Raw genomic sequence first — 24,034 nt, 5'->3', positions numbered from 1 at the left:
TTCTTTACAAATTATAAACACTTGCTATTTTTTTTTCAGTCTATTTAGAAGTGTTGAACAGGGAATGTTCAAATTTTATTTAAAGAATACGCGTTCATTTATTTAAAAAAAAATAAGTAAAACTGTTTTAGTTTTTTTTTACCAAACAAAAAGTTTGAAATTCTTGTAATATTATAATTTTTTGAGTTACAATATTCTTTTGAACTCATGTAAAACGGTAGCGAAATCGCCTTAAAATATTTTTGTACCGTTCACAAGATACAAAAAAATAGAAAAAGATTTGTTTCATTTCAATGAAATAATGTTTTGTATACCAATACATGCGAAAATCTGCCTCGGCTCCGTTTTTTTTCCATCTTTTCAAAGTTTAAGGAAACATTGATTCACCATAAGATGACATGTTCACTTGACACATTATGCGTTGGAGATCCATTTTTTGATGAGTGTCTGGAATTCTTGTATAATCTATTAAAAAATGAGTCGGTCATGTAGGTTTTTTTTTAATAAATTTAAGTTCATCACGCCTACAAATAGCTCAGAAATTTACGTTGAACCCATCGTTTTCTATACGTCAAAAGAGTTCAAACAATCTAAAAGCAGTTCAACTATGATCTCTTTGTCTCATAAGAAAACACCATCAGATCAAGTGGAATTTGTATGGGTTAATGAGGAGAAGATACTTATTTTCTCATATCGTCTACTCTTAGCTCTGTATCTTCTTGTAAAAGATTGTATTAAACATTATAGTGACATTTTTTGTTACACAAAAGTACATACAACGGATGACATGATTCAAAAACACAAATATCTTTTCAATCTTATCACATTTATTGGATTAATAATTAATCCTCAAGATGTACAGGTGCTGACATTAAGGTAAATTAGAAAGGACTTGGTTTTTTTAATTCCTCAGCATTTGTTGTACTTTTCTCTGCGAGTGGTACTTTAACTGATTTTGTTTTTGGCATTTCAACCCTTCATACATAGAGCCGCTTTGTTTCGAACGGGAGCAATATCCTTTCTTGAGACGGAATTAACCCGTTCACAAGCGTTTCTTCACATGCATCCTAAAACTCATTTATTATGGATGTATCGGTACATGCTACTTACTAACTAATACAAACACGTAAAAATGACAAAGAATTAACGGTATCCTTGTTCTCCAGACGCTTTTTATTAAATCGATGTATTCCTTTGACAACAGACCTAATTAACAAAGAGACGTCACTTATGTTACTTGAATTAGAACGAACACCATTCACATATTATCCATGGGTTCATTGGTGAAGTTTCATGAACCATCTTTATTTGAAACGCAGTGACAATTTTTTCTCCGTCGTCTTCACATAACATAGGCTTTGGATCTCTAAAACCTTTCCAAACTCTGGTCTTTTGGACATGTATAAAACTGAAGAAAACACGCAAACTTTTTTTAAAAAAAGTATAGGATTGACCCCTTATTATTATGGTACAGTAAATTCTAGCATTCCCATATTTTTTTCATTTTTGTATATTTAGGACCATATCACCACTTTTACAACTGGTTGGTTTCTCACGAGACGTTGAATGAGCTTGCTCAAAAGTCATTAATCGACTTTATTACCCTTCTAGTAACGCTTTATGAAAGTATTGCTTTTGCATGGATCTTTATAGGGAGGTTTTAATTCCTATGTTTTGAATACACTTCAGATTCTAAAGCGCTTCATTTATTTGTAAATCTTCTTTACCTTCAGTACAACACTTTACCTATAGGATCCACTTTACGTGATTTACTTAAATCACCTTCGTTTAAAAAATTTAAACCTTGTTTATAATTTTTTTCGTATCACAACTACTTTCATATTCTTAGAAAACAAGGTTTAACGTTTTCATTTGTGCGTTTTTTATTTTCAATACATGACGCGTTAGTTTTCAAATGGCGAAATCTATTTACTTTTAAACACGCCGCTATTATTACTATAGTTTTACAAAAGGGTGACTTTTGTTAACATAAAAAATATTCATAGTGTTATTTTTTTTAAAAACAAAATAATTTTTTTTCGTTATTAACTCCAAAGTCAACATGGTGTGAAAATGCGTCTTGTTTCACTGCTTTAAGACTTGAAAAAAAAATTAATTCGCATAACACAACAGCTGTGCTCTCTACGCAACTTTTACAAACCTTCTTGAACACCATACTTTTTTTCACTGAATTCAGTGATGGAGTATTGGCGACACATTGAACAAATTATTAAAAAGACTTGCAGCTGTAAAATGACCTGAGATACCAGTTAGAATTTTTCATTAATACACCTTCACTTGTTCATTGATTCGTGATCGTTAAATATAATTGAAAGCGACTTCTTTTTTCCTAGTCATCCACTTGTTTGATTCAATGTTATCGTACAACGAAAAATCGTTTTACTTTTTTTTTTTTAATTAGAACAAATTCACCCTGAAGTGCTACAATAGCTTCTTTTTTTTCTTTCATGAGTCAATTTATTACAGCTGTCGTTAAATTTTGGTCTAACCGTCAATGGACTGATCTCCCTGCGTCTTTTACGTATGAATTTAAAGAAGAAATTATCCTACCTTTTCCTTCAATCTTTCATTTACATAATGGGCTCAATACAATAACTAAAAACAAGTAAATTTTTTATTCTTGTTAAATTTCTACATTATTGCCAATCTCTGTCTGTAACAGTGTTTCTATTTTTGTGTTTCCCAAGAAAAAAAGTGAAGATACAACTTCTCTGAAGCCTAACACATTGTTAGAATTTATAATTGTTCTCACTTTTGTTTTAAACTTAAAACATCAGTTAAAGTGATACAAAGATATATTTTTTTTTTCTGCAGTACTACCCATTTAGAATACGCTAGGAATGCCTTAAAATACTCAAGAACATTACTACATCCTTACCTTTTACGCGTTTATGAGGTTTTTGTTCCTTTCAATTTTTTTGTTTCTTTTGATTCAATAATTATTTTGTCTTGATTTTTATGGAAATTCAGGCTGTGGAAGTCAGTAGTGGCATTTATATAGTAACAGAAGCTGTAACACCTTTATGCTTATCATGTAAGAAAGACTTTTGAAAATTTTTTTTAGTATTCCCTACGTATGTATATTAGGTTGGCTACCTGATATATCTTGGGGTCTTTACCGCCTCACAAGTACCTTACAGTTTTTCCATGAAACGTGTAAGGTGGCTCACAATCTTATATCCCCTTACGCTGTCTATGTCACCAATGATACCGGTACATTCGTCATTTTTTTTAAAAGAATTTAATATGTATATATATGGCTCCTATCGTTATTAGCGCAATGGTGCTTGGGAAACTTTGACTGTGTCGATTCCATTGAACACACCAGCATATCTTCAAAATTTCAAGATCATCCGTTATACACGTCACAAATATCCGTTTCTATACCCGACTGTCAAAACACTGTCATTGATAGGTATTTCTTGTATTCTTGTTTTCACACAATAAACTTTTTTCTCTCTAGATGGCGCCTCGCTCACATTATTCAGTGGGCGTCTCACTCTAAAAAAAGTTCTTACGCTATGACAGCACGTTCTTACTGCGACTTTCAAAATGTCTCCTTCACCAAACCTTCTGCTTTACGCGAGTTATATAAGGTAACGATTGATAGTATTTTGCATTATTTTTATTCGAAATTCGTTTTTTATCAAAAGGAACTTTGTAAAGGTGTAACATCTCGTCGAGGCTCTATCAAAACTTTAAAAGAAATACTACACAATACATCGCTTTATTTTAGTAATTTTATATAGTGTCATTTCGCTCAATTTTATTTGATTTTTTGCGAATGAATCATCAGATACTCAACTCGTGCTTGCGATGATGTTTTTTGATCAGTTTAGCCTGAAAAGTGACGTTGAAAAAAAAGATTTTTTTGAAACATTACCAAAAATGTTAGACACCATCCCCTGCGATTGTCAGGTATGATTACTTCACATAATTGGCTTGCTATTTCAAGTTTCTTTTAACAGTTTTTTCTGTTGTTACCCCAAATCACTAAACTTGTAAGATAACATGCATGGAAAACGTAGAAAAAACAATCTCAATATTTCCTTGTTAATTAGGTACAGACATCAGATCAAATGGAAACATTAGCTTTATGTATACTTTACATTGGTGAAAATATAAAAACAACTTATTATGATGACATTCAAAGAGAAATTTATTCAAGCACTGTTTTGCCCATTCTTCTAGTTTTACTTCACAAAACCAATCGTGCTCTTCGGTACACATTTTTTTTAACAACCTTGGATTTTAATGTCTCTTTGATAGATATTTACTCTTAAAAAATTTAGAATTATATTATCACTACTTTAAAACAGAGCAGATTGAAGATATTTTCAAACCTGTATGCTTAGGTCTCTCTGATTCCACTGTTTCTCTAAGGTTGAAGAAAATATTTCGTTCAAGAAGATACTATCATTTAATATTTTAGGGTATCGACACTCACTGCTCTTACAATTTTGTTACCAAAAGTCACCAATACAAAACTTATTGATGAAGCCATTCAACAAATTTTTCATTTAAGCTGTAAAGATACAGAGGTGTCCTCGAGATTTCAAGCCTTACAATGCCTACGTTCTTTATATAATGCATCCATTCTTTCACGACAAACAAATGTCAGTTATCCGTCTATAGTCTTTAATGTCCTTATTTACACAACGTATTCTATTTTTTTTTTGTTACACTCTTAATTACACAGAATTTTTTCCAATCTCTTATTCATTCTACGCAAGATGGCAATGAGGAATGTCGACAAATGGCTTTAGAGACTCTTTCATTAAGTCTTGACGGGGAACTAACCCGTGACGACTATGTCATTCTTATGAAACAAGTGGCTCCTTCTTTCTGTATTTGCTCAACAGATAAAAATACTATTGTGCAAGCTACAGCTTTTTGTGCGTTGGAAAAACTCATTTTAAAAGCAAGACAGTTTGTTCCACCATTACAATGCACTCAACCAGATGCTCCCAAAACCCCTCAAATATGCTCAATCGTCCCTTTAGCCGCTCTGGATAATGAATCTTCTATTTCTAGTCCTTTACAAGGAGAAGAAAACTCTTTACTTGATTCAAATCTACCTTTTTCTTTACCGAGTGTAACTTGCTATGTTTTCCATGTACCCTTTGACTCTTTTTTTTTGTCTGCAACAGCTTTCTAAAATTGGAATACCTTCACAAAACAGTTTTATTGGTAAGAAAAACTCGGCTTTTTTTTTTTTTTCATTCTTCAATACAACTGTGTTTTTTGACATTAGAAAGCCCTGATCACCAATCAGATGCAACTCTCACAACTCATTCATCTTTATCTTTTCACAATTGCCATCAATTCTTAACTCCAGATGATCAAAATTGTACCCCTCAAGTATGTCAACACATTTCAAAACTGCCATTGAGACATTTATTATTTTTACAGAATAGTGGAAAAGATATTAAGGTTAGCCCTTTATCGACCACTTTTCCAAAAAAACCTTCCAATCCAACTACTTCAACTACTAAGTTACAAGCATCACCAAATATGTCTAAAAAAATTAGTGACAGTTCTTTTGAAAGCATCAAAGTGTCTACTTTATCATTTTGGGAAGATTTCGATGTTAACCAAACAAATAACTCAGTCAAAGCTAGCGAGAATAATGTTGACGCCATTAAAAAAATTTTAGCAGCTCGTCAAAAAAATTTACGATAGCTTTTCAAATATTTCAAATAATAGCTAGAGATTTATTTGGTATTTATACAACATAATAAAAAAAATTGTAATATACATATAATTTTGATAAACGCTTTTTTCATGTTTCGTAAAGGTTCAATTTGCAGCCACCCTGTTAATCACTATTTTAAACATGGTTACTCTTTTTCTTTTTTCTTTTTTGGATTTTTTTAAAATCAAATATTGGGTTAACTTACCAAGATTCGCATGATCAAGTGAAGAACAGCGCACGCTGTACCAAGAATCAACAAAACATTTTTTTAAATTTTAATTCACATTTTTCTTTATTACTGTACCAGAAGTATCCATGTAGTTGGAATCTTCTGAAAGATTGTTTAGGTTTCATAAGACGTTTAAAAAAAAACATGAAATTTTCTTTTATATAACTATTTCTAAAGCTTTAATGTCAACATTATTGTCAAACCCCAGTTCGTCCATGGCTGAAAGGAATGTCACAGAAGAAGACAAACGATTTTTACGAGAACAACTGTTGAAGCCGAGAAAATTTTCTTGTCATGATTCTCCAAATGATTTCTTACACCAAGCTATCAGGCGATTGAAACATGCACCCCACCGCATTTTGTTAAAACTTGATGAGAACAAAGCAGTTATCTTTTTTGTACCAACACAAATTAATGAAATTTTATACAATATATTCCTCTGCTTTGCCAATCAATCTTCTATAACTCTTTCAGAGAATGAATTTAAAAAAATGGTGCGTTGCGCATATACCATGTAAAATTTTCACATATTAAGACGTTTTGCAGATTTTTCAATGTGGTATTATTAAAATAAAAAAATATCCCGAAAAATTACAAACTGTAAAAAGTTCTACTACTAAAAATCCTCCTATGCGGCAAGACAAAATAACGCATTGTATATTTCGCCATTGTGATAATCCAAACGGAAAACCTATAGGTGTGTAGTGAAGAACATAAGTTGACTAAGACTCTCTATTATAAAATAGGATACGAACATTTTCTTCGAGTCCTCTTTCGCCTTTCGCGTTACCTGTTTAGACGTTATAGGCTTCGTGATGAAGAAATGGTACATAAATTTATTTAACCTGCAACCAATACTAGTCAAGTAATAAATTATGTATTATGCTTCCTATTTCACTTTTTAGATTAATGCAGTTGTACTAGCCTTGGTCAGATCCCCAGTCATTAAAAAAATGTTAAAAAATAAACAAACGAATGCAACAAGGATTCAGCTAGTTTCCGCGTCGACAATGACTAACGAAAAAGGCATGACAACAGATTTTTCAACACGTTCGAATCATCCACAGGTACCAGAAAAAGCATTCCTTACACTTTCAAAAACATCCAATCAAACAAGTCATATGAAACAGACATTAAACAATGAAAGTTTTGATAAAAACGTGGATTCCTTACATGAAAAGAAAATCGTTTCAACTATTGAAAAAGTACCCATTTTAAAGAAGAACGTTACTTTAAAAAAAGAACTTATTTTAAAAAAGGACTTTATTTTGAAAAAGGATCTTGTTTTGAAAAAAGAACTTATTTCAAAAGTAGATCCTATTTCAAAAATAGATCCTATTTCAAAAGTAGATCCTATTTCAGAAAATGGTCTAATTCCGAAAAAAAATCGTATTTTGAAAAAAGATCCTACAAAAGAAAATGATTTGATTCTAAAAAAGAATCTCTTTTTAAAAAAAGAATTCACACTAAAAAAAGATCACATATTGCAAAAGAATTTTACTTTAAAAAAACAATCTGGAAACGAATGTACCCCCAAACTATCTACTTTAAACGTAGAACCCAACCAAACGTCTCCAATTCCAAGCATAGACTCTTTTAATTCTAACCCGACTTTACCGATAATTTTAAAAAAAAACATCACTTCTACCACGCCTTCAAAATACATGAAGATTCCACAAACTACTGTTGACATGGTCAAGAATTCTAATGTTCCCCCTCCGACCATGTTACCACTAACAAAACAAGCTGATCACTTGATTCAAAAAAATTTGAATGGTCAACAGCAAGAAACCCCTAGAAATACTTGGTTTTCTAAAAATACAAACCAAACCTCTACTGTTCTCATAAACCATAGAGTTACAACTCCAAAAGAAAAAGAAACCGATTTAAAATATTCAAATATAATGTTTAGAGACACCATTCATTCACCACGAGCAGAAACTACCAGTAACAGTGTTTCTATCGCAAGCGTGTATGAAGATGATGTCTGGTTCGATAAAAAAATGTACGAAATTTTTCGACTGTACGCTGACAATAAACGGTAATCATTACCTGTCTTTAGTTACGAATTCATGTCATATTCTGCGTAGAGGCGAAATTCCTTTAATGACCCATCATGGTTTTCAAGGAACCTTACTGTAAGTTATGTACATGCCATGTATTGTTTTTGCTACTGCCTGCCAAAAAAACAATTGCATAGAATTTTTACTTGATTTGATCAGTGATAGTGGATTAGCTGAAAGTTTTTACTTTGAAGAATTGTTTTCTTTATATCACGATGTGTGTGAGGAACAAATGCTTGATCCAGAAGAAGGCATAACTTATCTTGATTTCCAAACAGTAATCATTCTTATTATCTAAAAAATCTTTTTCACTTACAAATTGTATAACGACTGTAGATATTTAAAGAGGTTGGCGTCGATTTTGTTGGGTACACTGGTAGAGACCAACACAAAAAAAAATTAATATACTACTGGATAATTAGGTTAGCATTGTTCCCCATAGCTTTCATGCAAAGCTTTATTTCATAATAGAAATTATTTCATTCCCTTACTTGAACACTATTGTAAAACATCTCATGAAACTGAAAAATTTCCTTTCCACGTCATGGATCATCAACATCGCATATTACAAAACGATAACATCACACCAGTCCTCGATATTTTAATACAAGAAGATGGAACGGTTCTTGATAAGGATGGACGCCAGTTGCCAGGCCCAATTTATTCCTTAGACGACCGCTTATTTGAATCACCCTTCAGATCAAATTTTCATAATACAAAGACTCCTCTCCGTCAAAAAAGTTTATCCTGTTACCAGAACCCTATTATATCGTACACTGAGAACAATGAAGCCCAGTTTTCCCCTACTGTTACCTTTAAACCGTTCAGTGACATGAAAATACTAGAACAAAATATAAAAGATGCTGACAATACATTAACTCATCTTCACGAATACAATATGAAACCTAGAAACGTTAATCAAGAAACTTTAGAAATTAATTTGCAAAACCAAAAAAACGGAACTCAACAACATCCTGAGGACTTAAACGTTACACAAAATGTCTACACTACGACACAAGACTGTTCACCTGAAGAGAGAAGTCAATGTTTTGTCCCACAAACATCCGTGAATTTGGTGCCTTTTAATCAAGGAAATTCTCTTGATGTTCCCAATAGCAATAGACAGAACTTTTCTAACAAAAGCATTGAAGGCCAAAATCTGTATTATACTCCAACACCGTATGTCATTACGCAAAAAGGTGAAGTAAAAAACACAGAAAATGGAGATATTCTACATGGTTTCACTGCTGGACACAATAATACTATTTTGGGACCAGATGATCGTCCAGTGTGGAATGCTTGTATAACACCCACAGGACACGTTGAATTGCTAACCACTGTTAGCTATATCAAATCTTCTGCATATCTAGGTAAGGTCAATTTTTTAAACGTACAACAAAAGAGCTCCAAATTTATTTATTAGACGACTTCCCAGCGAATTGGTCCTCTGACAACGACAATGAATCTGCCTATAGTCGGAGCAGCGATGATATGCACAATTGCCACGTTTCGCGAAACTTTGATTGTGGAAAAAGATTTCGAATGCCACTACCCAAGTCTTTAAAAAAAAAGATGTTTTCAAACAGCTCTAACAATAGTTCTATACCTGATTATATTAAGTCTGAGTACTCACAATTCGTACAGTCGCCCCATTTCGGGTAGCCTTTTCAATAATACCTCTTGTTCCCAAAACTTATTAATTATTTTTTTAAATTATATATCAGTTACAGTCAAATAGAAAATTAAAAAATTACTTAATACTTTAAGCATCAAAAGCAATGTCGAGAAAATACGAAACATGATTAACTAAAAATGTTTTGTATAATTCTGAATATTTTACTTAGAATATATTTAAAAAACCCACAATATTTATGCTCTGCAGGTGTTAATATCAGTATTTGTCAAATGTTAAAAAAAAAGTAACACTGTAAATATTCCATGTATGGAGGCTTTTTATGTAACATTTTTTTAAGAGTAGGGTAGAATGTAATAACAATGTTCTTATGTTTCAGCATAAATTATTTTTTTATTACAAAGTAGATCAATTAATAATGTGTCAAATGAACATTATTGATTTAAAACAAATTGAATACCCGTACATTGATTTGCATTGTAGTAAATCGACAACAAATTTAAATAGTAACAGTTCAAACGGATTGAAAAAAAAACTTTGATTATGCAAAGATTTATTCAATGTTTCTTCATACTTTGAATGCTAAACATGACATTAATTCGTCCAATTATGTCGATAACAATGCTATAATGTGGAGACAACATTAAAAGGTTGCACAAGAATTTTTTCTTCAGTACTGCAGGAAACCCTTAATTCCTCAAATGACGATAAATTGCCACTATCGACAGAATGTAACAATGTGTAATCTGGAGACGTAGAACGTAAATAGGTATAAAAAAGAATGCAGGAAATCGATGCGAGAATTCCCACAAACGATTTAATACTAATGCTTTCGTTGAATAACAACTGTCGAGAAGAAAAAATGTAGCAAATTCTCATTAAAAAAAAAAGACGTACAATGGACATAAAAATTGTGCAAACTTCTTTTCCTACACCTGCTATTGTGAGGGTTAAAGACGACGTTAACACTGGGTTTCAATTGATATATCACACCGTGATGAATGGGCACAACAAAGTCGTTTCAGCTTACTAACTATGTAGTACTCAGATATTAAAAGAAAAAACCCCAAACAAGAAGAAAAAAAAATCTACCAATATTAATAAAGAAACAAAAGTATAAATGCGTTTTTCAATTGTACAAAAGGATACCAAAACAAAAATGTAAGAACTATTGTAAACAAGAATTTTAGCGCTCCGAAACCCTTGAATATAAATTGAATTAAAAGTTTTTTTTAAAAAAAACTTACCTGTTAATTGAACCACATCTATATAAAAACAGGGAAGCGCTAAAAAAAATAAGAAAAGGATGCCATAAAAAAGTCGTACTACACAAAAATTACCTAAAGCTACAGCACAGACAGGCTGTGTTAATAACATAAGCTGCAAGGGACTATACTTTTTTACTTGAAGCTGTTCATGAACTAAAACCCAACGGCAACCGCCAGCTAACACTGCTCCAAACAAATAAATTACTCTGGAGAAAAAAGTAATGCGTATATTCTTTTTATGAACAAAATAGCGTCGGAAAAGGCATAAAGCAACAAATTTGAATTGTATTAAGCGTACCCTATTTTTCGCTTTACCACCATGGAGTTCACTGTAAGACAAATACTAAGAAACGTCAATGTTACAGCAGAAAAAAAACGATAACTGAATTTTTCAAGCTTCATAGCAACCGAAAGCAAATACGTTATAACAATGGAAGACGATTTGACAATCTGATCCAAATATATATAAAGCATATAAGAGTAAGTTGAGAAAGATTACACTTACAGTAATAACTGAAATGGAAACTTCAGCATAAGACAAATTCGATAAACTAACATCCAAAGCTGCTAAAACACCAACTAAAAGAGGAAAGCTTAAAACCAAATTATAAAATACATAAGATTTTGAGCTATTCAAATAAAACCATGGTACTTGGAATAAGTTTGGACCATGTGGCTGACGAAATCAAATTATAAAGAGACGAATCCTCATCATAAGAAGGGAAAAAGAAAAAAAACTGCGAGAAATTGTAAAGAAGATAAAACAAAGTTTTTTTACAATCAATTAAGGCTGAGTATAACCATTTACCACTATAAGGCCAATACTAACACAGGAAAAATGAACAAATGCCACTAAAAGCGGTAAATTGAACCCAGCAACATCAAATAAATATTTATTTAGTGCTGTGATTCCGATGCTGTTGCAGTACCAAAATAAAATTGATATTAAAATTTCCAGTGTATGATATGAAAAAAAACAATAAAGTTTAAGATTTTTGTTTAAATTGACTGGAATCGTCAAATATGAAATTATATTTTTCTTTAGAAGAATTATAAACGGGTCTTTATCGTGTTTACTTTGCTTCACATTCTCCTTAGTGGAAATCATCGAACAATAAACACTTCCAAGTAATATTCGAATTCCTTTTTTAATATGAAAAAAAAGTTGTGCAACAAAAACTTGATATGTAAATCAATGTACAAAGTACACAAACAGCCTACAATAAAACTTTCAGGTCATGATCTTCTTTATTCCTTAATTTATTATAGTGGAACACTGTTAAATTTTTAGATTCTTCAATAATACACGCAGAAAAAAACTTAAGAGAGAAGGAAGTGTTTTCCAGTAGATACAATCACAAATAACAAGTCACAAAAGATGATTGTTGACATGAAAGCCGTTGCAGTAATTTTCTTTTATTATCACACACCTGTCAGTTCAGTTCTGGCCCTTTAATCTTGTTGTGTATCGAAAATATTGTATAGAGTTATAGTAAGATTCTCTAATGCTCTTCTATTTTCTAACCATTTAAAAAGCCTTATTTGTTGTACCTTTAGCATGCTCAATGATACATGCTGAAATCCAAAGGACGATACCGGGTTTTAAATAAAAGTTTGGAGTCACGAAAGCAATACACGATTTCATGTTTAACGCTAATATCAAAAATTAAATATCACCATTGCAATTAAATGAATACGATTTTTTATATTTATTTCAAAATATAATTTCTTAGTGTGCCCCGTAGATTGTATTATGATCGAAAATTTTACCACACATTATTGCCTTTAGACTGTTTTAATTATATGTTTATTATTTTAGTTTAAATTTTATTTAAATCTATGGAGTCCATTCATAAGATGCAACAAAAGATTGGAACAAAGTAAATGAGTAGTTTTGACATTTCCTTATGTCAATTGAAATTCTTTTTTTTAATTTCAGAAAACTATTTATTTCATCCTTTTACCGGAAAACAATGTAAAATATCTAATGCTTTTATAATATGAAGTATAAGACAGCAAGGTTTTTTAATTAATCATTATGAATAAAATTAATTTTATGAAAGGACATTATTAATTCTACAGTTTCGTTTCTTTTTTATAATAAAAAACCAAGTGACTTGCTCTTACTAATAAGCTTATAAATTAAAAGTAATCTACCAAAATGTTGTGCATGTGTGACATTCGACGCCTATCTCAAGGTTAAACTTTACAGTACCCAATTTTCTACTGCACAAATGGATTTTTTTTTTATCAGTAAGAGATTGTTGAACTTATCGCTAACGCATTGTTAAAATTTTTGCTGGGCACTCCATTTTTGTATAACACGGAAAATTAATTTTGCAAAATTTATTCTATATAAATTTTTTTTTCATCACAAAACATACATTATAAAAAATTTTAAAGTATCTTTTGTACGTTTTTATAAACTACTTTTCTCTTCTTATTCGCAGTTCCTATTTTGGTTTAAAAAAAATAAAATAATATAGATCCAAAAAACAGTGTGGTTATCTTTAATGTTGACAACACTCAATTGACACTCATCCCTTTTTTGAAAAAAATTAAACTTTTCAATGTTTTAATGAAAACGTCAATATCCATCAGTGCTGCTTTCTCAACATTTATGATGACGCTACACCCTATCACAGTATTGAGTTCCTGTGATAACGTCTGGTGATCCTGAGGAAATATGGAGTGTCGTTACCTAAGATAAGATTAATTTTTGTTTTAAAATAGAATAAAGTTTTCATCCTTTTTCATCAAGAAGAAAAGATGGAAGTAAAAAAAAGTGTTTGTATTACTGAGAGAAATCCTTTTTTAACGTACGTGATTCGGCATATTCCACCACAAATATGCAATGCCTTACTTGAAGCATTCGGTGTGGATGGCCGTGTTGTATCCATGTTATATCGTTATGCAGTAGAAGAAATTTTACGCGGAGATTTAGAATTAAGTGGTTGCCCTGCTTTAGATTCATTCGCAGTATACGATGTAGCGCTTATTCTTGGCAAAAATACATCATGCATAAATGTTATACGAGAAAAAGGGAATATTGTAACTTTACGTATAATTTTAGAAATTTTATATCGATTGGGTTATGTAGTACCTTATAGTTATATTTGTGAAAATGATTCAGATATTAGGAATTGTACTTGCGCCTTAATTGAATCTTTTTTGCTCAATGCGTATTTCTCAGAGCTATCAGAAGCTCACATGTATTTATTTGCTTATTCTATTCGTGGGCTTTTAGACAAGAATAAAATCCCAGGTCCTGCTATTATTCGAATGCAACAATTAGAATATTTTTTAAATCCTTTAAGTCGTTTATGTTATTATAATGTTTCCCCAATACAAAGCTATAAAACATATAATCGATTCAAAAAATTACCTTTATCTCTAGATCCATTTAGCAAAGTTTCAACGCAAATACCCGGGTTTAGAAGAAAGCTATCTGAAGCCTTTTTTAAAAAATTTTGTGAATTACAGAAACCACATGATATGGTTCAGGCAGAAATCGAAGGGAAAGCTCGAGTTTTCGAAATCATTGCACGATTAACAGAAAGACTTTTCGGGTCGACTCCTTGTCTTTTTGGAAGTGGGGCATCAGGATTAGCAACAAGTGCATCCGATATGGATGTTGTTGTACTGCAGTCTAGGCATTTAATGAGACGTTTGGCCTTTTTTTCTCATTTTTGGAAGAAATGCAATCAAAAAGACTATTGTCCATTTCCTTCAATTATTCGTATTAGGAGAAAGTTATGCCATAATAAAAAGGGAGTCTTTAATTTTTATCAAAAAGGTTGCTTGAACGGATTGGGATTTAATCAAAATATTTTTAAAGTTTTACAGCAACGTCGTAGTTTTTATGGGGAATGGAAATGGTTGAAACGTTCTACTAGAGAAATAGCAGCTATTTGGTCAGGGAGAATATTGAGTACTAGATTAGCTCGGTTTGGTTGGTCTGTACAATGTGTCGAATCAGCGCGTGTTCCTATTGTACGAGTTATTGCTGCTGTGGATACTGAAGGAAACCCACAGCCTATTCTTCCAGATGATCTTAAAATGGACGCAGAGAGAAAAACTGGAGCTCGTCTCTTTTGTGTTTCCTCTCATTTAGATCCTGTTGTCACGATAAGTAAGCCCAAAACATGGGATGGATTAATTAGGACTCGACAAAAACGGAAAGAGTCTTGCCCTGTCTGGAACCTGTCAGCAAAACATCGTAGACGTTTAAATCTTTTACATCAAAAAAATATTGACAGATATATGGAAAAAATCATTAATAGTAGTGAGAAAAATTGGGGTGTAGATATTAAAGGCAAATTGAAAGAAAACTACAATGTTCAAACCGATAAAAAAATTATCAAAGTTTCTACAGATATAAGTTTTAATCATGAAGTCGTGGTGCACAATACCCGTTTACTGAAATCTTATGCAGAAATAGAGCCGTCTCTCATCCCACTGAGTATTTTAATTAAGCATTGGACAAAGCAACGCGGTGTCTGGTACGTCTTTTTATTGTTTTCATGTGTATAAGTTCATGGTAGTAAAAAGTTTTCAAACGTCAATAAATAAAAAATTGTCGTCTGCATTATTAGCGACGCATACCAGGGAACTTTATCTAGCTACCAATGGATGTTAATGGTTATTCATTATCTTCAACACTATCTGACACCTGTAAAAATTGGACATAATCCAGAAAAAATTGTATCGCTTCCAATTCTTCCAAACCTACAAAACCCTCCACCTGATTTAATAAAATCCCAACCCTTACTAGTGGACGACCGATACGATGTTTTTTTTTATCACCCTCAAAGGGGACTAAGTCGCCCTCTTCTTCCTCCCTCCCGTTTTTCTAAAGCTGTCAATCACAACACGTTTCGTTCCTTGAGTAGTAAAGGAAACATGGTCGAACTGCAGCGTGCCGAAAATTTCCATTACGCAAATTGGCCTGAAGATCTTTATAAAGATAATCCATATGAGTATGCCTACAATACATTATCTTTTCCTTCCCATCATACTAAAAATACTAGATTGTATACTAATGCTCTGAACAATAATTCATTTGATAACGGAAAAGAAATACATGACACTATACTGAAAAAGATGTGTCAATATTCTAACCCTATCAAAGAAATAAATCCTTTTCTGAGTCCAGCTTATTTAGATAAAACAAACACCGGACAAAATTTTTCAGCAGAAATGATGGAGAACTTGAAGCTACAATGCTTTGTTACATTTGGAGATAAATCTTTGGGAAGCCTCTTCCAAGAATTTTTTGATTATTTTGGTTTTCGTTTCAATCATTATGCCTATGTAAGTTTCAGGTTATATTTTTCCTCTTATAAATACATTACTGGCAATAATTTTTTTTTTTTAAAGGTTGTATCTATCAATAGAACTCCAAAGCTTCCTCAAAAAAAAAATAACTATTTTACAGTGTATAATCCGTTTGGTTCATCTGTTACACCTCAATCTACTGATCTACATCGTCAAACTACGAATTTTAAGATTATAAACACTCCTGCAAAAAAACTCACTCCTTACACCGCAAATAATCAAACGGCTTCTAGTAATACAAATACTAATACAGCGATATCTTGTTGTATCAATAATTTGGTTGATGACATACTAATGGACTCTGGCAATGCTTCATCAGTATCTGATAATGAAAGTCATAATTATGATTCCGATGATGACATGCGTAAACTGACTGTATTGAAAAAAAAGAAAATTTTATTACTCGAAGGAGTAAACATGGATTCATTGATTGCTTCCAACACCTTTTACCAATTAAAAGTAGATGAAAAAAAACCCGATTATTGTAAAACGACGATAATGGAAGAGTCTCAAAATCAGGACATCAGTATAGATCGTCCTATGGAGGATTCTTTACCTTTTCAGTATTTTTCAAAAGAAGTTTTTAAGAATAATATTCCTGAGTCAAACAACTGTATTTTGATGAAGGAAAATGCTCAAATGTGTTATTCGAAAAGTGAAGAGATGGAAACACGCAAAACGCACAGTATAAATTGTACAACAAAAACGTACATTAATACTCAGAAGGAGTTACCAATGTCAAGGGTGGAAATAGTACTTAAACTTTTACAAAAAAAAAGTGAAACCAATTGTACCACTCGTGACTCGGATAATAACAATGAAAACGATATAAATAAATTGAGTACTTTTAGTAGTGAAGATTTGCATCAGATTGAAATAAAGGCAAATAATATTAAAAGTGAAGGTTTTACAGTGGAATCCAACAAACTACTAGACGTAGATAACGAGTATACTTTGAATGACAATATAATATCAGATTGTTCTGGTACTTCGATAAGGCATGGCGTTCCTACAAATCAGCATTCTCAACAGGAATGTATTGAAAGCATTTACAATGAGGTTCACTCTAATCTGATTGAAAATGCTGGTGAAACAAGTAATAAGGGTGTATCTGACGCATCCGATGCGATCGACAGTTTTTCTGATACAATGGTAAACTCACATGTGCCTGATGGGATGCTGGATAGCCTTTGGGGATCGGATACGGAAATGAGTGATATGCAATTCTCTGATACATCTGAAAAAAAAATGAATCGATCTAAATACGTGGAACGAAGACAAAAGCTTCTCGCTTACCGCGTTGCTTCGTCCCGTAGTAAATGTGGGTTACGACTTCGACCATTTCTTTGCATTTTAGATCCTTTTGAAAAAGATCGGACGATTGGTAAGAGAGTATTGAAACTTTTCTCGATGTCCGTTTAAAGAAGTTTTGTTCAGGACCTGGACATCGTGATGGTTTTTCTCAACTTGTATTCGAACTACTTCGGGTCCGAGGAATATTGTTAGAAGCTGAGCGTCGTTTTAGAGTGCAGCCTTCTTCCGTGAAATACAACGACATTGTTAGCGCAATTTTTCGTCCCATTTCCAGCAATAAAAAGAATTCGCAAGCCATACCAAATTATTACGAAACGTCCTACCATCATCTCTTATCTTCTCAGTACATTTTTTACGAAAAAAAATACTCCTCTAAAATTTGCCGCGTCCATGAACATCTTCGCCGAAATATAAACTCATTAGAATATGGTGTCATCCAGTCAAAAAATTGTTATGGAAAACCTTTAAGTGTTTCACCGGATTCCTTATCATTTATTCGGAAGAAAAGTTCACTGTTTAAATCGACAATCAACAACATGGTAGCGCATGATAAACCCGGAAAAAAAAAGAAAAAGAAACTTGAAATAAAAAGAAAAACCTCAAAAAAAAAAAACGCCTCAACCAAATTCTTTTGAATTACTTAATGATTGTTAGTAATTGACTCAAGGTCCACATAATTTCTGATGAATGCTTGACCTTAGTGAACGAAGGTTTACCTTCACCTCCGCAATTGTTTACCTCACAGAAAAAAAATTCTTCAAAAAAAACAAAAATTGTGTTCAGACAGGTCTACATGACGCCGGAACCGACCATGTAATTGAGTTTCCTGTCTATTTCATTTCAATTTAAAAATAAAAGTTTTCTGATTTGATTACATTATTTTTCGAATTGTTCGTCATTTCCCTTTTGAGTTAACAAAAAGCCTAAAAAAAAAATTGTAAAGATCATGGTTTTTTTTTATTAATAGTACATATATATGGTCGGAATAAGGCTAATAAATTTTTGCTTGGAAGCGTACAAGAAACAACAATGTTCATACAGTAAATTCTGGATCCCTTCTTTTTTCTTCTTTAGTTTAAAATTACACATCAAATACTTCAATTAAGGACTACTTTCTATTTTTAGTTTTCAGATGAAAGCAGTATGTCCGATTGGATAAAGAAATAAAGAATTGTGTTACTTGTTCAAATAAATTTCAAGTAATGTACATAATAGTAATTTAAAAGGATTTGAATTCTTTGAGAATGTTCTTTTCGATTATATTAAACGGACAACTGGAATTTTCCACTCTCTTTTATTAAACCACTCATGCTATTGATAAGTTTCAAGGGAGATTTCGTAACTAAGAAGAACAAATTACTAGAATCTTTTTCATGATTAAATAATTTTCAGTGTTGTTAAATACTCAGCTTAATCTCGCTTATTCCTCTTAATGTAACTTGTGATGCACCCTATTTAAAATACTCATTTTCCAGTACTGTGTTTTAATCTTAGCAGTGTAACAATTTGTAAATTTTTACGTTACATATGTACAATTGTTTCTACTTTAATCATAATAAAAAATTTACCAAAATGTATACAATCTTAGTTGATTTTTTTGTAAAAATTATCCTTTTAATGTTCACGGATCGAGCTAAAAAACATGGATCAAGCAAATTTTAATATTTCAGTTGGTTTTTTTTTTATATCTATACTTTTTTTTTCTTTATGCGATACTCATGGATAATAATTAACTAACCACTCAATTACCACATTTCTTGCGATACTTTGTTTTAAATGTATATAAAATAAATCTCTTAAAAAAAAAAAAATTTTTTTTCTACAAAAAATTTGTTAACGAAACTACTTCTTGTTTAACAAAACGAAAAGTGTAGGTTCTTGGTAAAATACTTCGATACTATTTATTCACATTAAACTTTTCGTATTTGTAATGTTCACAAAAAACACTGTTTCATAATGATGCCACAGGTTAGTGTAAAACTTGATTGATATTATTTGTGTAAACTTAAAAAATGTACCCAGTCGAGATATTCGACGTATCGGTAAATATCATTACAAAAACTACTTTTTATTGTTAAAATTGACATTAAAAAAATATTCTTGCCCGTGAGCAATTATGATGTTTAGGGCTGAGTTTCTCAAGAGTACAATGAAAATTTGTTTTTGTAATGGTAAAACATTTGTATTTATTACCGGTATAAGTAGAAATGAAAATAGATATTGATTTGTAGTCTGTAATGGTTTTCATGTAAATATATGTTAGGAATAAATAAACAATCTACAATTATCGTCATGTGCTTTTCAACATATGCTAAAACCGATTGTAGATACACAGGTGGTTAGCACGGTTTTTTCATTTTCAATCAAAAAACTAAGAAGTGAGAACATTACCGAACGGACCTCAATTCTAATGGATTTATAAAGTTTACTTGAATAAATTTACTTGTTCATTCGTATCTCACTGGATTTGACTGACGAAGTCTTAACTAGGTCAAACGTATTATGATCTCGAAAAGAAGCTACACATGTTATCGAATTCTCATTGATACAGTTTGTAAAAAAAAATTTAAGCTTAATAAAAGAAAATACATTATATATTATGCCAAGCAAGCTTGTGACGTAAAAAAGTTTTATTGGCTAGAGTGATTAACAATGAATCTATACTTAAGTTTTAATTATTCAAAAGAATAATTCAAATTTAGCAGAAAAATCTGCGGGTTAATTCAATTTCTATAGAGTGAATTTTTTACATTCTTGTGATTAATAAATTAAAAAAAAAAAAAAAATTTCGCCAATTTAAAATAAATTTGAGCACAGCAAAAAAATTGTCAAAAGATATAATTTTTGCAATTATTGTTAGGAGTGTGGTTATAAATAGTCCATGTTTGGTTTGCGAAAAAATTGTTTGACCGAACGATATTGTAGGTATTTTAAATACAATTAAATAATAAATTTAAAAAAAGCTAAGCTTTAAAACGTAAATTAATTGTTTAACGGTACGTAATACAGTCACGTTCATCTTTTATACTTTATATTTGAACGATTTTGATCAGATTCTACTGACAAGACCAAACAAATTCACCAATCTATTTTCTTTTGTTCAGTCAAATTTAGAATGTTTCTTTATTTAAAATTTGATAATGTTTACTCCAATAAATAAAACAAAAGATTTCCCTTTAGAAATAGATCTTTACTAAAACCCTTTGGTCAATGTATATCAAAATAATGGTCTTTATCGAGAAAAGTATAATTTGCGAACGGTACAATATATGTAATATATTAAAAAAAAATTGGTTCATTTTTCCCCACCTTATTGTTACATTTAATCATTTTAAAATAAATCTTGATCTAAAAAGAACTTTATTAGAGTAGAAATTATTCACAAAACGTCGACTAATGTTTTCAGCAAGAGGCAAGCTTACAATGCTACGGAATAAATAAATTTTAAACATACGACTGTCAAATTATCTTAAGGGTAACGAGTTTTGAGCAGATTTGAGGTAGTGAAGAAAACTTCTGACGAATGACATAGGAAATGCATAGCGTAAATATTAGCTACTTCAAAATTTTAATCTTATGTAAAACAACATATTTATGTGAGCAGCAAGTATAATTATGAATGAAATTAAAAAGATAATGAAATGTAAAAAAGATTAAATTTTTTGAAAAGTATTTTTGACGCAAAAGACTTTGACTTTTTAATCAGTACACTATATGGGTCAAGAACATAAAGTATGCAAATTTTTTAAGCAAAGTGTTACTGTTATGCATGTGCATGTCTAACTTCGATTGGGCATTCGCCCAAAAAAAAATAAGATCTTAAAGAATCTTTTTTGTGCTCTCTCGGTGATAATTAGAAAACCACGCTTGTTAGACTTTCGCCGCCTGTTTGCAAAAAGAGATTCTCACGATGAAAACAGTTTTAAGTCAAAGTGTATGTTCAGTTAAGGATGTGCCTGCTGATAAATTTATTAGTGCATACGCTGGTCATCTTAAGCGAAATGGAAAATTTCGTTTACCATCGGTACAAAGCTAATACAAATCACTGTTATTATTACTTGTCAATAAAATAATTATGCAGTGGATAGATGTAGCTAAAACTGGTCGTGGTAGAGAGTTAGCTCCTTATGATGAAGATTGGTTATTCGTACGAGCTTCTGCTATTATTCGTCACTTGTATATTCGTCCAGATCAAGGAGTTGGTGCTTTAAGAAATGTCTACGGAAATAAAAAAAGACGGGGAGCAGCTCCAGGACATCACGTCAAAGCTTCAGGAGGCTTAATTCGTTATTGTTTACAACAACTTGAGTCTTTAGGATTGTTAGAAAAAACCAAAACAGGGTATTAGTCGAGAATCATATAGTTTTTTATTTTCTCACGTCATTTTACTGCGTTTCTTATTTTAGAGGGCGACGTTTAACTGCTAAAGGTCAACGCGACATTTGCATTATCGCAAAACAAGTACATCAAACAGTCGCTTAAACATTTTTTATTTTGTTTTCGCACCAATTTTTGAAGCATGTAACCTTTTAAGTCGGTTTATAAGCATGTTTTTTTAAAAAAAAAGAAACTAACCATATAGTAAATTCGTTGAAAAGCTCACATTAATAAATGTATTTTAACACTTTCTATGTTTTATTCACTAGTCATCCTTAAAGTTTAGATAACTAGAATTCCATTTTTAAAACGTTAAAGGTATTTATGTTTAAACATATTATAACAAAGTTTGTTACTCAAAAAATCACCATGCGTTTTTTTTTGTGATATAAAAATTTCTCTGAGTAATTTTAAAACTTGTTTTTAACCGGCGAAAGGTTTGGTGACACATTTTACATATATGTTACCGGCAAGAATTGCGTACAAAGAATATCATGAGACATTGGTAACTAGTAAAATAAACACATTTATGAAGTTTTCTTATTTTTTTAAATAAAAAATATTTACCTATTTAACTAATTTTTTTTTTATTTTTAAGTGGTATTGTCGATGAAGTTTCTTGATGGTATTAGAGCCTTTTTTATTCTTCTTCTACTAAAAAATACATGTAGTTTTTCACTGGCAACGTCCTCTCAAAAGGCTTTTAATATTTTTGATTATATTTGTGAAAGTCAAAAATTGAGTAAATTGGTTTGGGACAATGGATCGAATTGTGATTTTAATATTTTTTTCATTTTCGATCACCCGAATCCATTAAAAGTATCCGAACCTTTTGAGATTTTTGACGCTTTCCCAGTTAATGAATTATTAAGCCAAGTCCAAAGCAAGTATCCCTTGTCAAGTTTAACAAGAATCGAAAAAATTCACGGCAACGAAAAGATCGTTTTTAAATCTACATTAATTAATCGATACACAAATAGTGTTAATGATCAGCGAACAGAAAACAAAAGTAATCAATCAATCGAAATTTCAACGGGTTCAAGGAAACAAGAAGAAAAAACAGTTCCTGAAAAGGAGCGTATACATGTTATTATTGTTTCTAAAAAACCGTGTGGAGATACATCATGTGTTTCGTCCATTCCAACAATAGACGAAATAGATGAATATCTTAAAATAAAAAAACAACCGATAAGAGATGTATCGGGAATTCAATATTTTCTTGAAGTTCTAAAAAGTGGAAATTACCATTTGCTAAGTTACGATTTTAATCAAACTCTGAGTACATGTCTCGCTGATTCATTATGCCTGTCTCATGAATCAAACATCAGAAAAAGAATTTCGGAGACAAACAAATATAATTTACAACATGTCTGGGAAAAAGTAAATCTTTCAAAAAAATCAAATAAAAAAAGAAATTTAATATCTGTGTCACCAAAGATAGGCGACCAAAAATTAAACAACTCTCCTAAAGAACTTTTAACAACAAAAGTTCATCACTTGAATCATAGAGAAAGGTTCATTCAAACGTTTACGAAGAAGCATAAAATTTCAAAACAAAAATATTTAACTTGCAAAAGCATAGATGAGGCTTATGAAAGTGCTGAAAATGATGGCTTCGATCAACAAAATGACTTGGATATCACGAGTTCCCTTGACGACGAAGGAATTCAAACAGAACTTGATAAAGTGAGTGACAATATCGAGGATATCATCGGGAAAAGAGAGGCCAGTTTTTCTGACTCAAACGACTCCGATGGGATCATTGAAAAAAACATTGCAATAAATAACACGTTCAAAACGAACACAAAAAGATATTATAAACTAAAAAAAACCGGATGTGTCTGTAACGAAGTTTGCGGAATCACGATTAGTCGTCTTGCGAAAGGCTTGAAGCAACACCGTGAGTGTATTGTGAACTACTTTTGTCCGAGTAAGTTTCATTGATACATTAACAAAAAAATTGTTTCTTAAATTATATTCCTTACTACAGATTCCATGCAAGGACAACACCCAGGCCCCTCACTAGGTGGTAACCAACAGGATCTTTCTAAAGATACTTACTCCTTACCTCGAAATGAAGAAAAAATCAATACAGAC

The 24,034-nt window shown here is 31.4% G+C and overlaps 6 protein-coding genes and 2 long non-coding RNA genes across 14 annotated transcripts in view; 5 read left to right on the top strand and 3 right to left on the bottom strand.

The window, feature by feature from the left end:
• Positions 1-766: 766 nt before the first annotated feature.
• LOC128884322 (N-terminal kinase-like protein) lies at positions 767-5,916 on the top strand. Of its 2 annotated transcripts, XM_054137633.1 has the most exons (22): positions 767-876; positions 988-1,095; positions 1,167-1,283; positions 1,356-1,468; positions 1,519-1,626; positions 1,690-2,626; positions 2,684-2,749; positions 2,836-2,917; positions 2,992-3,055; positions 3,109-3,234; positions 3,298-3,436; positions 3,485-3,617; positions 3,675-3,756; positions 3,818-3,939; positions 3,990-4,022; positions 4,083-4,243; positions 4,291-4,404; positions 4,454-4,637; positions 4,721-5,116; positions 5,172-5,211; positions 5,276-5,382; positions 5,434-5,916. In XM_054137633.1, the coding sequence occupies exons 6-22, from the start codon at positions 2,469-2,471 to the stop codon at positions 5,701-5,703; spliced, it is 2,277 nt and encodes a 758-aa protein (XP_053993608.1). In that variant the 5' UTR covers positions 767-876; positions 988-1,095; positions 1,167-1,283; positions 1,356-1,468; positions 1,519-1,626; positions 1,690-2,468; the 3' UTR covers positions 5,704-5,916. The 2 variants fall into 2 exon arrangements, with proteins under 2 accessions (XP_053993608.1, XP_053993610.1); XM_054137635.1 differs by lacking the exon at positions 767-876 and having other exon boundaries at positions 1,011-1,149; positions 1,205-1,283.
• Positions 965-1,451, bottom strand: LOC128884324 (uncharacterized). Its single transcript, XR_008459353.1, has 3 exons — positions 1,256-1,451; positions 1,111-1,206; positions 965-1,067 (listed from the first exon to the last, which is right to left on the bottom strand). It is a non-coding gene; the product is annotated as an uncharacterized LOC128884324 (long non-coding RNA).
• Positions 5,917-6,047: 131 nt separating the features above from the next.
• Positions 6,048-9,783, top strand: LOC128884321 (uncharacterized). Of its 2 annotated transcripts, XM_054137632.1 has the most exons (10): positions 6,048-6,439; positions 6,492-6,642; positions 6,692-6,771; positions 6,851-7,012; positions 7,076-7,986; positions 8,036-8,083; positions 8,168-8,285; positions 8,345-8,430; positions 8,480-9,378; positions 9,432-9,783. In XM_054137632.1, exons 1-10 carry the CDS (start codon positions 6,128-6,130, stop codon positions 9,668-9,670), a joined length of 3,006 nt encoding a protein of 1,001 aa, XP_053993607.1. In that variant the 5' UTR covers positions 6,048-6,127; the 3' UTR covers positions 9,671-9,783. The 2 variants fall into 2 exon arrangements, with proteins under 2 accessions (XP_053993607.1, XP_053993606.1); XM_054137631.1 differs by having other exon boundaries at positions 6,851-7,986.
• On the bottom strand, positions 7,851-8,629 carry LOC128884325 (uncharacterized). The gene is made up of 5 exons (XR_008459354.1): positions 8,500-8,629; positions 8,325-8,381; positions 8,196-8,270; positions 7,998-8,122; positions 7,851-7,932 (listed from the first exon to the last, which is right to left on the bottom strand). It is a non-coding gene; the product is annotated as an uncharacterized LOC128884325 (long non-coding RNA).
• Positions 9,784-10,004: 221 nt separating the features above from the next.
• Positions 10,005-12,760, bottom strand: LOC128884323 (solute carrier family 35 member C2-like). Of its 5 annotated transcripts, none has more exons than XM_054137637.1 (12): positions 12,131-12,760; positions 11,718-12,052; positions 11,562-11,646; positions 11,415-11,488; positions 11,208-11,359; positions 11,046-11,115; positions 10,982-11,003; positions 10,889-10,927; positions 10,791-10,843; positions 10,672-10,729; positions 10,539-10,609; positions 10,005-10,487 (listed from the first exon to the last, which is right to left on the bottom strand). In XM_054137637.1, exons 2-12 carry the CDS (start codon positions 12,015-12,017, stop codon positions 10,266-10,268), a joined length of 1,146 nt encoding a protein of 381 aa, XP_053993612.1. In that variant the 5' UTR covers positions 12,018-12,052; positions 12,131-12,760; the 3' UTR covers positions 10,005-10,265. The 5 variants fall into 5 exon arrangements, with proteins under 5 accessions (XP_053993612.1, XP_053993613.1, XP_053993611.1 ...); XM_054137638.1 differs by having other exon boundaries at positions 10,982-11,115; positions 11,718-11,917; positions 11,987-12,052; positions 12,131-12,758; XM_054137636.1 differs by having other exon boundaries at positions 10,982-11,115; positions 12,131-12,759.
• An 843-nt stretch (positions 12,761-13,603) lies between these two features.
• On the top strand, positions 13,604-19,343 carry LOC128883710 (uncharacterized). Its single transcript, XM_054136346.1, has 4 exons — positions 13,604-15,411; positions 15,505-16,222; positions 16,289-17,630; positions 17,684-19,343. Exons 1-4 carry the CDS (start codon positions 13,679-13,681, stop codon positions 18,193-18,195), a joined length of 4,305 nt encoding a protein of 1,434 aa, XP_053992321.1. The 5' UTR covers positions 13,604-13,678; the 3' UTR covers positions 18,196-19,343.
• Positions 19,344-21,359: 2,016 nt separating this feature from the next.
• LOC128883776 (uncharacterized) lies at positions 21,360-22,176 on the top strand. The gene is made up of 3 exons (XM_054136472.1): positions 21,360-21,584; positions 21,642-21,901; positions 21,967-22,176. Exons 1-3 carry the CDS (start codon positions 21,471-21,473, stop codon positions 22,040-22,042), a joined length of 450 nt encoding a protein of 149 aa, XP_053992447.1. The 5' UTR covers positions 21,360-21,470; the 3' UTR covers positions 22,043-22,176.
• A 331-nt stretch (positions 22,177-22,507) lies between these two features.
• The window catches only part of LOC128883775 (uncharacterized), a 3,438-nt gene continuing 1,911 nt past the window's right edge, over positions 22,508-24,034 (top strand). Inside the window, exons 1-2 of the mRNA XM_054136470.1 lie at positions 22,508-23,867; positions 23,928-24,034. Coding sequence (XP_053992445.1) covers positions 22,547-23,867; positions 23,928-24,034 — 1,428 coding nt within the window. The 5' untranslated portion in view covers positions 22,508-22,546. The remainder of the gene's footprint in view (positions 23,868-23,927) is intronic.

The sequence above is a fragment of the Hylaeus volcanicus genome, unplaced genomic scaffold (assembly GCF_026283585.1).
Source record: "Hylaeus volcanicus isolate JK05 unplaced genomic scaffold, UHH_iyHylVolc1.0_haploid 12237, whole genome shotgun sequence".
In the NCBI taxonomy this organism is placed as follows: domain Eukaryota; kingdom Metazoa; phylum Arthropoda; class Insecta; order Hymenoptera; family Colletidae; genus Hylaeus; species Hylaeus volcanicus.
Note: the sequence above shows the minus strand (reverse complement) of the source record. Positions and strands in the feature narration are given on the sequence as shown.